This window comes from Heliangelus exortis, chromosome 1 (assembly GCF_036169615.1).
Source record: "Heliangelus exortis chromosome 1, bHelExo1.hap1, whole genome shotgun sequence".
Lineage (NCBI taxonomy): Eukaryota > Metazoa > Chordata > Aves > Apodiformes > Trochilidae > Heliangelus > Heliangelus exortis.
This window is the reverse complement of record NC_092422.1, coordinates 191,176,250-191,189,606: the sequence shown is the minus strand read 5'-3', so window position 1 is coordinate 191,189,606 and position 13,357 is coordinate 191,176,250. Positions and strand designations below refer to the sequence as shown.

Sequence of the window (13,357 nt, the reverse complement as noted above, 5' to 3'; positions counted from 1 at the left end):
TGTTGTTTGTGAAGAAAACCCTAAGCAGGTTTGCTGCTTCCTGTCTAAGCTGGGCAAGTCTTCCTTATTATGCATGCTCATGCAGCTTCATTTCAGAGGCAAGACTTTGATATTAGCATATGCTGATTACAACTCTTAAAATTCTAACCTTTAAGCAGCAGTGGTTGTTTACATACTGAACAGCAGTTGGCTGTGTGCAGGCACACTGGAGGGGGGTTGAGCAAAAGATTTGCCTAGAACTGATGAGACTGAAGTGAGGGTGCTGTGGAGGTGCAGGGACCTGGTCCAAGGGGAGGGAGAACTGCCAGGCTGTGCAAGCAAGCTGGGTCCTACACCTTTCCTGTTTGCACTTGTGGATGTTTCCCTGTTCTTGTCATCATCCTTGTCAGAGTCTGTGTTTTCTTAGATCAAACAAAACAATTTTCTCTTTCCAGAGAGCTTTGTTAGGGCTGGGAGAAGGAAGCAATGTCTTCAGGTCTAAATTGTGAAAGTTCCAAGCATGCAGCCAGTCTGTGCACACTGTGCCCAAGCTGCTGCTCCTGCTGCACAAAACTGCCTCTTGTTGAAATGATGCTGTTTCTGGACAAGAGAGGAGCAGCCCCTGTCTGCTGCCTTCCTCCTGTTGCACAGGGGGTGTTACAACACCAATTGCAGCTACTTAAGCATTTTCCTTGTACTGAAACAGAAGCGCAGTGATGCACATGGTGAGAAAGAAGCCGTTCTGAAAACTAAACAGCATTTTTATTATGATTATTCTGTCAAGGTTCGATAGAGCAGTTAGAAAAAAAATTATTTTTGTCAGTTACATAATTCCAGACAAAAGTATCTCGGTCATTCCTATAAATACTTCTTGTTTTGCTCTACAAGTAAAGCAAAGGACCCTTATTACAAGAAGAATTGTACTTCTAAGCCATCTGAGTGGGGCAGCTTTCAACTCATCACCAGTCTTAGGACTTCATAAAAGAACTGGTTTTTCTTCTGCATGCTTCAGGGCCAAGGCATAAGTATAAACTCGGGCATCCACTGCAAGGTGTTCTTCTGCTACCAGCTCTGCAAGAAACAAAACAAAGTGTGGGATGCTGTTAAAACTTCTCCACAATCTAAGTGTTTGGCTCAAGTGAAGATGTAAAGCATTCCAGCCATGAATTCTTCATGTGAACACCTAATGCTGTCACTGTTAACCTGGCCAAGTCTCCCACAGCCTTTTGTTTACAATGAAGTATTTTAGGGTGAGAAATGCCATGATGAGCTATGAGAAGCTGAGGGGTTTTTTGAAGTTCACATTAGTGTATTGGAAGTGCTACAAAGCTCTTACCATCAATTCTTTGCAGGAGGTCAGCCTTTGGAAGTGAAATAACTTCCACAAATTCTAGGAAAGAAGGACAAAAAAATTATGCACCTTTAATTTAGTGAAGAGTAGAGCCAAGTCATGTCATGTCCTGTTTCTCACAAGGGGCAACAAACTGGGTTAATGCTCATCACCATCCCAAAGCTGTGAGCCCTCTTGTCACAAAAAGGACAATTAACTGGGAGAAGGCAGTGACAGGGATCATAAAAAAGGAGGTTGGGCAGAAAGAAACTGAGAAGGAGCAGAGAAAAACAGTGTAGCTGACAGCTATAGAGCATAAGAACCCAGCTAAAAGGAGACCACCTTCCTCTGAGAACAGAAAATAAGTTTCAGTGGACTTTGGACTGGCTTACACTGGTACAGTAGTGGATTGCAGATGCATTTGAAAACCAAAACAGCAAGGGGTTGTTCTTGATGAGTTTGTGCTCATTTACACCTCCCCTGTGTCTGAATTACTTGTCTTTGGGGCTTTATCTACAGCTGGTGTGGATTCAGTAGCCTGTATTCCCTGAGATACTGGTGCTATTGGTGCCATACCTGTAGGTAACTGATGAGAAAATGCCCCACAGGAATTTCCATGTGGAGGCCAAAGCCAATCTCACATCTTTGATTAGAGTCAGGAGATAAACCAGGCTCAAATTAAAACCAGTTTTAACTGACATTTTCCAAGTAAAACTTGCCATATGAAAACCACATTTGACCTTCCTGTCATTGTAAGCACAGCCACACAACGTACCTCCATCATCTGCAAAAAAAAACAAAAAAAGAAAAAGTAGTAGAGTCAAGGATTTTGAAATACACCCAAGTGTATTTCAAAGCATTTTGATAACTGACTGCTCATGAGTGACACTGCAGTTACTTCCAGGGTCAAGGCACAAGGATCAAGGTTCACAAGTGCTTATGGCCCTCACTGAAGTTTGGCACCTAAATTTCTCATTCTGGGTGTGCCAACACCTGACACAACATCTGGGGCTCCCCACTGAACTGAGGGAAGAAACCTGGCTCTGCCTGTATAGGCTGCAGGAAATTATTTGAAGGATGCACAGGATCTCAATAAGCTGGGACAGAAGTGATGTGGGGGTAGGAATGGTTCTTTAATCCTGTTATCTTCTCAATTTTCAAATCAACAGTATAAAACTCACCAAGTTTCTGCTTGGGTCTTTTATTCTCAGCCTCATCTCCGTTAATGGTGACGCTCACAACGTGTGTTGTGCTGTTTGAAACACCTGGGTCCAAGCAGAGAGCTGCCAACAAGCACATGGAGAGTTGGATCTTTCAGAAGCAGAGCCAGGCACACTGTCATTTTAACAAAAGCTTTCACAGAAATCTATGCAGTACAATAGGAGAAGATATTTGGCATGCATTCCTGCTGGAAGAGTCGTGAGAAGCTTGTGTTAATGAGTTTGTAAAGGGTTCTGTTTCTGTAACTCAGCTCTTAAGGATTCTTTTCAAGACTTGTTTTCAGCAGCTAGGTTTACTTTCTGTTCTGTAGACTGATGATTAAACTGTAAACTATAATTCACAGAGAGACTTCCTCAACCTATTGGAATTTAATTCTGTCATCACCCCTCTGCATCTCTCTCAGTCCCCAGCATGCTGTTCTACCTGATGATCAAGAGCCAGGTCTGGACTGTAATGACATTTATTTGAAATCATATGTAAATTGCCTCACCTTTCTACCTCCTCAAGTTTTATTTATAATCCTCATTTTGTCTCCACTTTGTTTTATATAGGGGGCATTGGACTGGCAACAATCAGGTTCCAAGGAATCTCTGGATTTACTCCAATTACTCTCTCCTTTCTTCTTTCCAGTTGGAGAACCTGAGTACTATCACCTCCCCACAGCTGACATGAGTATGCCCTCCACTCACACTGCATCATGCAGCTACTTATTGTACCTAAGTTCATAGATATTGTTCACACTGAGTCCAGCAATTCAGGCCTTTATATTAAAATTCCAAATCACAGCTTAAATAATTGTGCTTTGTGTAAAAGATCTTAATTAGTAGCAGTTTTCCCCTACAGACATCAAGCTGTTACTGTAGTCCTGTATATTTAACAGGAGTTCAGAAACTGACTCATCAGGGACCAAACTTTCCTTGGTACAGCCAGGGGATGCTACTCCCTGTTTATCTGTGTAGGCTTTTCTGCATAGATTTTTCCTTTGATTTAGAACATTTTGTATCCATAAGACACGGAATTAGATTTGGGTGGGGAAGAAAGAAAAGAAAAGCACAAAAAATGCAAAGACCTGGAGTACATTCAACGATTTCCCCCTTGTACCCAGTTTCTTCCTCCAGCTCTCGCAATGCAGCGCTTTCTGCACTCTCATTTTCTTCAATGAGGCCTGTGAGATAAATAAATAAATAACACAAAAGAACAATTAAAAGTTAGCACCTAACCCCAACATTCATCCAGCTTTACAAATGAGGTGAAACATTGTCACTACCCTAATTTTACAGAGGGATAAACTGAGGCATTTTGAAGGATTCCTCATGCTGCTGCCCATGTCTTCAGCTGGTTATCTACAGGAGCAATCTACCTGGGGGCAGTCATATTCTTATGAGGGAGAGAAGCCAAGTGCTTCAACTCTTAGAGAAGGGAGGAGTGAAGGGAAATGTGGTATTTTTGCTACCAGACTACTGCCTCCAATCTGCTAAAATGCCCTTCCTGTGTATTCTTCACTATCACCAAGCTACCACGAGCTCACCACGTCTTCCTGGCTAGAGCTGCTTCCTGAAGACTGATGCTCCAAGCACCTCTAAACACACCTGACAGATTTATGTGACTCATTTTAAGGTTTCAGTTACTTACCTGCAGGAAATTCCAAGCAATATCTGTTAATTGGAGGCCTGAACTGTTTCACTAGGACAATGCAGTCATAGTGGAGAGTCCTCTGTAGTACTGCTATCACTGCTACACCTACAACAAGCAAGACAAAAGCACAGCAGAAAGTGAGTATTTAGTGCTAGGCCTGCAAAGGAACCCAGGTACTGTTATTCTGAGCATTAAATGTTTAGATGCCTGCTCCAGAATCCTGAAGTGTGAATTTAAGATATCACATAAGATTATATTTAAGATATGGTGAGAAAAATAGGAGACCCAAATGGAATTTTCCAAGTACCCCAGCAAATGGAAGGCACACATACCAAGCCAGACCAAACCTTAGCCCACCAATATCCAGAAAAGGGCTCTCTTGCCCACAGAGACTGGAAGCCATGACATGGAACCCCCTTTCATGGCTGAATCACGTCCCTCTTTTGTCCAAAGAGAGCTGTATCCCCCAGCCCCTAGCAGCAGACCCAGTCTGGGAGCTACTCTGGATCAGGGCATCCATCACATCTTTGAAATTGCTCCATTGCTCTAAAGTGAACAAAATGATCTTGGGAAAACCTGCCCACCACTGGGGCTCTGATTCCTCAGCACAGAGGTTGGCATTTCATCAGCTCAGGGGCTCTTTACCTCAGGCTCAGTAGCTCTGCTGAGCTGTTTGTTCCACATCCTCAGTCGTTCAGAAACAGAGCAGCTCTAATTCTGCACTGGGAGTTTATCAGAACTTTCACAGGAAAAAAAATGCAAACAAAAAAGTTGCCAGTGTCTTACCATCAGCTGAAACACCCTTTTTGTTGCCAGTACGCTTTACACTTTCCCAAGTTCTGTTTTAGCACAGAGAAATGAACAAATTAATACATTAAAATAAACAATATCCATTTTGTTTGTAATTCTTCTTCCACTCTTGCTACTGTCATCCAAATAGCAAAATACACCATCCCACAGTGAGGCCCTGTAAGAAAACAGCTGGGTTCAGGCAAGCCCTGTCAGGTACTGGCACCATAAAAATGTCTGTAGCTTAATTTTGTTTTGCTTCCTTAGAGGAGGGAGAGGGAAAGACATAAATGATTGTCACAGAACAGGCAAGAATATACAAGTGATGATGGAAGATTCATGGAAACGTGCCAGATTTTGAAAGACAGTTTTGTAAAGATACCATACTCACTTTACCTTTTATCTTGCTTTTGCATAAGGTTTATAATGTAAGTTATTGAGAACTCTCAGCTCAGTTAAGCACATGAGGAGCATAAAGGCATGGAAGAAGAAAGCTTCTCTCTCAAAAGAAGCAATGGGATGAGTAAAAACCTACCAGCCATAACAATCCTTTCACAAAAGCTCCAGTCTTTGCTATTTTTAAGGATACTTTGTTTATGAACTGGGGGACGCTGAGAAAGCAATCAGTACAAAATCTAATTCATTCAGGGGAGGGAAATAAAGCTGTGTTATCACATCTAGATAAACACAGCAAAAAAATTGGACAGGCATGCTAATATATAAGAGGGCAACTTGTCAACAGTATTCAAGATCCAGCACCATTGGTAGGAAAAAAAAAACCCTTAAGGAAGAACCAGAAAAGCCACAGGATGGGCACTCTGATCATCACACTCTGTTTGGCAGAGCTGGAACTTGCTTCTGCATGACATCTCTACTAGGAACAGAAAATGCAAGTTAAAGCAGGCCCCACTGTGGCTGAATTTAGGAGCCAAGTCTGATCCCAGATGCTAGGACATCTGCAGGACTAAGTTTTTTCTTTTCTCTGAACAGTATGAACTATAAAGGAACTGCACAATGAATAGATCTTATCTTGTGTTGAGTAATAGGCTTTTAATGCTCATATTTTCTAGTCTGGGGCTAGTCTGTACAATTGAGAACATTATAGGAATTTGAAATGCCAGAGAGACAACTACCTGGTTTTACCAAAGGGATCAGTGTAAGTTGTTTCTTCAAGCTTCAACCATTTTCTCTCTACAATTACCTAGAAGAGAGAAGTCTTTGGTAAATACATTATATGATTAATCCCAAAGATATCTGAGGGCTAAGGGGAGAAAAAACACAACTATATTTGGATTTTGTTGAAGACAAAAATCTCATCATCAGAATACATGCAGGAACATGCAGCAATTGTAGCTATTCTTGACATAACATTTACTGCAAGTTCTTGAATCGGAATAGAAAATGAATCCAGAAACTTTTCTTAGTGTGGTGTTCCCATGAATTTGGTAGGATTTTGTTTACTGGAAAGTCCTCATCTTTTTAGAAGCATTTTGCAAAGGTCACATTTCAGTTGAAAAGGGGTCCCTGGTCTGCACAGCTGTGCTGGTGATGATGAGTGTCCACTTATCAGAGACCATGGCCTCTAACAACTAAGCATGCGAGACTGAAGCCCAAATTATTTGGAAATTTCTTTTTTTTTTTTTTTTTTTCCCCTGAGTGCTGCTGATTAAGTGCTTGGCATTAACATTATTACAAAACATCTTTTCTGAGCTGAATGAGTTTATTTGCCCTGTGGTGTTTCTGCATCTTTTATATAATTCATTTAAGAAGGAAATATCCCTAGGTATTTAGCCCTGTAGTTTATTTCTTTTAATGTAACTTGTATTTTAAGCTTTGCTAAAGATATAAGCAGAGAAGAAGCTTCTCTCCAGAGTTTTTTATCCAGTTGGCCATATGTCTGACCACAGAAACTTGAAGTAATCAGTAAGTTGAACAGATCTTTTCATATTGTCTAATGAGACAGTGCTGACAGCAATGGAGCAAGCAAAGGGGTAAAGAGGACCTGGAAAAAAACCCACAAAATTAAATTGTAGCAGAGGATGAAGTCTGAGAGGCCCCCAATGTGCAGGACAAGGAGGCAACAGGGCCTGTGTGGCCATGTAGGTCCTGAACTTAAAACAAAAGATTCACCAACTAAAAAAAGAATATAGAGAAATGAAATGCAGTGTATGATGCAGCTACAATGAGGGTGCAGGACAGCACAGCATCAGATGGAGGCAGGAGGCAAATCAGAAGTGATTCAGGTGTCCAGAAAACTGTAACTGAGCTGCATCAACTCACACAATTCTTAAAGTGTGTTCTTCAGAACAATCAATTTCACAGGCAACTGAACCAACAGTAGCACTCCTATGGCTCAAAATGCAGCTACACATCTTTTACATGTAGGAGTTCTGGCATTCATCTTGGAAAGTATAATATTTCTACAGAAGAGGAATTGGAAAAGGAAAGCTCTGTGTTCTCAAAAGAGCTTTCTAATGGGTTTGTAGTCACAAGCAGAGCAGGAAAGGAGAAGATGGAGTATACCATGCTTATTACAGGTGCAAGAAGTAATTCTGTTTGGAAGCATTCAGGAATATTATAAATAGCTTTGTATTCACTCCTAAACCACTGCAGAACTACAGTGCAGGAAGATCCAAAAGAGAAACAGAAGAAAATCAGGTTCTGTTGGTTGTTGTCCAGGGAGACAAGAGCATCTCTAGACATGGCCTAGAAATGGCCTTAAGTTGTGCCAGGGGAGATTTAGATTGCATGTTAGAATAAATTTCTTTATTTAAAGTGTTGCCAAGCACTGGGACAGGCTGGCCAGGGAAATGGTTGAGTCACCATCCCAGGAGGTATTTAGAGGATATTGAGATGTGGTGCTGAGGGACATGGTTTAGTGATGGGCTTGGCAGTGCTGGGTTAATGGTGGGATTTGATGATCTTGAAGGTCTTTTTCAACCAAAAAGATTCTATGACTCTGAGTAAACACAGTCAAATGTTTTGTGTTAGTGAATTTTTTTAAAAAACACAAAGGACTAATTATTGATCATGGTTCCACATTGCTGCAGCATTCAACAGAACCAGCAGATCATTACCCCTGCCACCAAGTTATCATTTGCTAAGAAGAAAAGCCCTTTGTGTTTGAAAAACAGACATTAAAAACATCATCCATGGGCAAAAGCCATAAATACACCCTGATAATGTGAATCTCTTTTGTCCTGAAAAATTCTGTACCTTGAAAACTAAAAGAAATTACAATGCTGTTCATTCCAAGGAAGGAACATTGGATAAAATAAACTACATTTGTGTTATAATAACAGTGTGATGCTGTCACCAAGCCTGCTTTTAACATCAAATATTAACTTTTAGGAATTAATTTAAAAGAGATCAGAAATAAATGTAGGAGAAACAATTAAGAATGGAAATTCTCCTAATAAGGACTCAGAAGCACCTCCAAATTCCTTCCTCAGGACTTGGTATTTTCTAATTCTGCAAAGAAGTGAGAACAATATTTTTGAAAATATCTTACAACCTCCTTGCTAATATCTTTAGAACAGGAACATAATTCAAACCCTGTCAGAAAGCATCAAAGAAGCAGCATCCTAAATGTTAAGGCAACTCTTAGTGGTTCATTCTAAAGGAAAGAAAACAAGGATGAGTTTCTGGAGCCACCAGTTTCCATGGTGTCTCCCTGGTGGCTCAATATTTCTGAATATTGAAAACAGGCAGAAGACAAAACAAGACACAGCTGCAAAAAAAAAAAAAAAAAAAAAAGCATAAAATAATACAGCACTGCAGATTTCTCTGTCTCCACTGGTAATTAGTATGATTACTTCAACAAAGATAAATGCCACCTTTTTTAAGCTCTCTGACCATCAGGAAAAAGTGTTTTGTCTATTGAATATATTTTACAAATATACAGCACCTATAGCAATTCTTACTCTGCACTCACAAACATTCTCAAATAATGGTTATTTAACAACAAAAGGTGTCAAACCCAAGCAGTTATACCTCTTCCTTAAGGACGAACTGTCTGGCAGTTTTTCCAACTTCTGTGGATGTCTCAGCTGCCATTTTCGGGAACACGAGGCTCTTCCCCTCCTGGGCAAAGTCCAGGTTACTATGAAACAAAGTCAATATTTGATTTCAATGTAAAGTTAAAAGGTTCATTTCTGCACTCTAAATTAACAAATGCAAGTTGCTGGAGAAGGGTATGGATATGTGATGGAAGTGCAGTTCATATTTTCTGCACCACCTGATGGCACCGCAGTCAAATAATTCCAAGGAGAAGCAGAAGTTTGGGTCAAATCCCTGACTTAAATACTTGTAACAGTCCTATCAGCTGCTGAGTAACTGGGCTATGAAGACATCCCCCTTAACTATTCAAAGATCTGACACATGCAGAGGCAAAACTGATCCATTTCAGTCAAATTGTTTAATTCTGATCTGGGTGAAGTGCTCTGTGCATCACCACAACCAGACTACACAACCAACTGTGAAAACAAGGAAAAAAATCTTCGGCCAAGAAGACTTCAGGGGTAAAATCTGCCTGAGATTGGGAAAGAATCAGAACCAGAACCTCACTCCACCTTACACACAGCACAAACATGTACACGACTCAACCCTTCCACCAAAAAACAAGGTCACTAGGTCACCTGTGTGTTGCAAGTGGAGGTGGCACATGGAGTCAGCGTGACCATGGCAGCTCAGGTTCCCACTGGGAATGCTGTGCCTCACACCAGGAAAAAGGAAGCTGAGGATCTGCCCCAAGCTCAGGGCCTCAGCATCCATCCTGATGCTCCCTAGGAAGATAGGATTGTCCAGCCACTCTCAATCCATGTCTAGGTGAAAGGCACATCAGGCAGCAGAAAAAATATGATGGGTAAGAGAGTCCCCAGTAGCCCCTCTCCTCACTGCAGAGCTACAGAGAAATTCCAGCAGAGAAGCTCTTATTCCAAGGAAGTTCATTCCTGATATCCAGCTGTAACACTGAAGTCTGGAAAATCAGCATGAATCCTAAGCAAAAAGCCAGTGCAAAGAAGAAAAGCAGTTTAAACCCTGGGAGAAATGAGGTAATTTTACAGATCTCAGCACTGATGGTTGTAAAGTTTCCATAAATCAACAGGAATCTTTCCCTTGAGTTCAGGAAGGCTCTGGGGGCCTCGAGCACTGCAGGACTGGGTGATCACCTTCCTTGTCATGCCCAGGTTTAGCACTTCCATCTCTTACTTCATCTTTATCCTTCTATAGGATCTACCTATAGCATCTACCACTTATTTGTGAAACAGGCAGCAACATCAGCTGCTTCCTTATATGTAAGATTTGCATTTAATTCCACAAAATAGCTAAGAGGAATAGGTAGTACAAAATATTTCTGGTTATTGACAGGCTCAAAGCTAACATCAGCAAATTTCTTCAGAATGGAGACAGGGCAGGCTCTTTCTTTAGTTTTAAAACAGTCTTGTTGGATGAAGTAGGTCAATTGTGGTCAGTTGTTATTTTTAGGTAACTACTTTTGTAGGGTTATTATATTTGTTAGGTAACAATTACTTTTAGGTAACATAACAAAAAGGAACCCTGACACTAAATTCAATTCTGATCTTTCAAAAACATGTTATATAATCCTTTAGTAAAGTAATGGAGCCTCATCTTAAAGCTACATAGATCTGCATCTACCTTGCTACTATTTGATGAAAACTGTTCCCTAACTGAACCACCTTGCAGTTCCCATCCCACTTCAGTTCACTCAGCTGCTGCACATCAGCTCTTGAGCCAGCAAGGTCTCAAACTCTCTCAGGATTTAAGAGCTGCAGCTGGGCAATGGCCATGATCTCTTGTTGTGACTCCAAAATATCAGATCAGCCTTTCCACCAAACATGCACAAGAAGAGCAACTCAGCATAACAGCTCCAAGAGGTTCCTGGTCATCCAGAGGAAACATTCATCCTGCTGTAAAAAAACCCATAATAATCTCACATATCTAACTACAATAAATTCACCTCCTCTGTTTGGGAAGAACTATAGGAACTGTAGAACTATAAATTTACCAGATAGTGAACCATATCCTTGTTAAACTTTTTTTTTTCTGCTCAGGCTCAGTGAGTCTTGCTCTGATGGTCACCTCTCACAGGAAATTCTGTCCCATTGATCACAATAATCCTTCCACATAACCTTGCAAGAATCAGTTTATCTTTCTCCAATGCAGATTACCACAACTGTACCCTAATTCCCACAAGCAGCTCTTGTAATGGTTTGTACAAAAGTCTTAATATTTAAGTATGTGAATCACAAATCCAGACTAGAGCCTCACCTGATGGCAGAAGTTCTTTTCAGCAGTTTTCTGCAGTGGGGAGATTCAAAGGTGGGTGGTGACTGAGCCAAGAATTGTGCAGCTTCTGTGGTTTGAATTATCACTGCAATCTAAAGGAAGTGAAAACTCATTTGTCTCAGCTCTGGTAGTTTTGCTCTCCTCCACCAGTGGGTGCAATAACTCCATGCATGAGTGATACTTCAAAAAGTTCCATCGAAAAAGTAACTTCTGAGCTGAAAGATCAGTTCTTTCTGTATAGAAATGAGAACTCCTGCTGTTAGAAAGCTGAAACACCATTAGTGGAATGAAGGCTGCAGCTTTGGTACCTCACACCACTCATGCTGCCAAGGGGGGCAATCTTTATTCATTAAAAAAAAAAAAAAAAAATAGCAGTGACAGAAAATTAAATTTACCACTCCAATGTTAGGGCTCTAAAGCCTCACATCAGTTTTCAGACCTTGTCTCCCTCAGACAGGAAGGTTCCTCCAGCTCATAGAGTTATCACTGCATCCTTTGAGTTAAAAATACAACACAGCTCCCACAGCAGCCTGGGCACCTGACTCAGGATTACATGAACACCATGAATGTAATTTTTTATTAGTTATCAGCCCAATTTTAAGAATACGTCAAAGCATTCACCTTTATCAGCCTTGTTAGCACAAACCAGCAGCACTTCTACCATAAACTATGTGGGAAAAAAAGGCCTGGAAGGCTTCTACCTTCTCTGATGATTTTTGTGGCAAGTATTAGAGGCTACTGCTGGCAAATCATGCCTCTTCTTCCATTTATTTCATGTGGGGGTCAAACTCAGACCTGATAAAAAATGTACCATTTATAAAAGGTGTAACTTCATTCCCTTTGCTCATTTCCTTATCAAGTGTTGCCTTTCAAGGCAACATCCAGCAATTTCCAATAAATTTCCAAGTTATCCTTTCCAGAAGTTAAAATCTGAAGCCAACTGAGGTGTGTGAATCAGCTGTGAGCAGCCAGGCTGCCCAGGCTTTTACAGTGACCTATCCAAGTCATGATACATGGATCAGCTTTGCTGTGTCACTGCTCAAAAGTTATTCTCTGATCCAAACTACACATCCCAGCTGAGAGTAACCAGATACAATGGAAGCTCAGTAACCATGTGCTAAAGATGGAACAAAATAAAGGTTTTTTAAAGCCAACGTGCAGAGGGGACACTGACAGTGCTTTAATCAACAGCAACATCACACTGAGAAGAGGGCACTGAGGATAAACATCACTAAAAACTCTTAAATCACATTACACTTGCTGCCATCAGGCAGTGCACATGCATTTCTGCAATGTGGCTCTAGCATCAGAATTAAGTAATTGGCAGAAGATGATGGGAGAGAGGGGAAAAAGTTTTTGGTTTTGTAATGGAATTTGGGAGAGTGGATGACCCGCTCAGCACCAAATAACATATGGAAAAGGAACTGTTTCTTGCCCTGCAGAACAAACAAAACAAAACAAAACAAAAAAAAAAAAACAAAAAACAAAACAAAACAAAAAAAAAAAAGCAAAAAAAAAAAAAGCAAAGCAACCCACAACAAAGCTTATCTCGCAAAAGCAGCAGAGGTTTAGCAGCATCTCTACTGCTGTCAGCAGTATCTCTGTGCTTTTATCAACCCTACAGACGTCTGATGTGTGAGAGGACTCGGGCAGAAACTCACCCGGCTGAGGGGAGAGAGCATTTAAGGAAAAGATCCCCTGGGAACGACTTGACCCTGCAGGCAGAGGACACAGAGGCTACAGCATAACCGCGGGGCTCAGAAAGCGCTCCTAGGACTCGGTTCTCCCCAAAATACAACCAAACACACCCCTGCCTGAGGAAAAAGCAGCTCTGTCAAGCTCCGTTACAACGCTGGAGAGACGAAAATCTTGCACAAGCTCCTCCAAAGCAAGCGAGCGAGCAAAGCTCTGCCAGACAGAAGAACACCCGCGGCTTCCCCCGCTGTCAGCCTGGAACCCCCCGACTCGGGCCACGAACACAAAGCCGGGAGGGCGGCCCGGCAGCTGAGGGGAGCAGCTACCTAGGGCGGGTGAGATGAGGTCAGGGGTGGCCGGGATGAACCGGGACCGGAACCGGGACCGAAACCGGGACCA

The 13,357-nt window shown here is 41.5% G+C and overlaps 1 protein-coding gene across 5 annotated transcripts; it reads right to left on the bottom strand.

The window, feature by feature from the left end:
- Window positions 1-719: 719 nt before the first annotated feature.
- On the bottom strand, window positions 720-13,302 carry NUDT5 (nudix hydrolase 5). 5 transcript variants are annotated; one of them, XM_071734130.1, is made up of 10 exons: window positions 13,285-13,302; window positions 8,948-9,056; window positions 6,088-6,155; window positions 4,952-5,004; window positions 4,163-4,270; window positions 3,600-3,695; window positions 2,491-2,592; window positions 1,886-2,093; window positions 1,316-1,369; window positions 720-1,050 (listed from the first exon to the last, which is right to left on the bottom strand). In XM_071734130.1, the coding sequence occupies exons 2-9, from the start codon at window positions 9,008-9,010 to the stop codon at window positions 1,336-1,338; spliced, it is 732 nt and encodes a 243-aa protein (XP_071590231.1). In that variant the 5' UTR covers window positions 9,011-9,056; window positions 13,285-13,302; the 3' UTR covers window positions 720-1,050; window positions 1,316-1,335. The 5 variants fall into 5 exon arrangements, with proteins under 5 accessions (XP_071590231.1, XP_071590230.1, XP_071590232.1 ...); XM_071734129.1 differs by lacking the exon at window positions 13,285-13,302 and adding an exon at window positions 12,925-13,263; XM_071734131.1 differs by lacking the exon at window positions 13,285-13,302 and adding an exon at window positions 9,192-9,206.
- Between the last annotated feature and the right edge of the window lie 55 nt (window positions 13,303-13,357).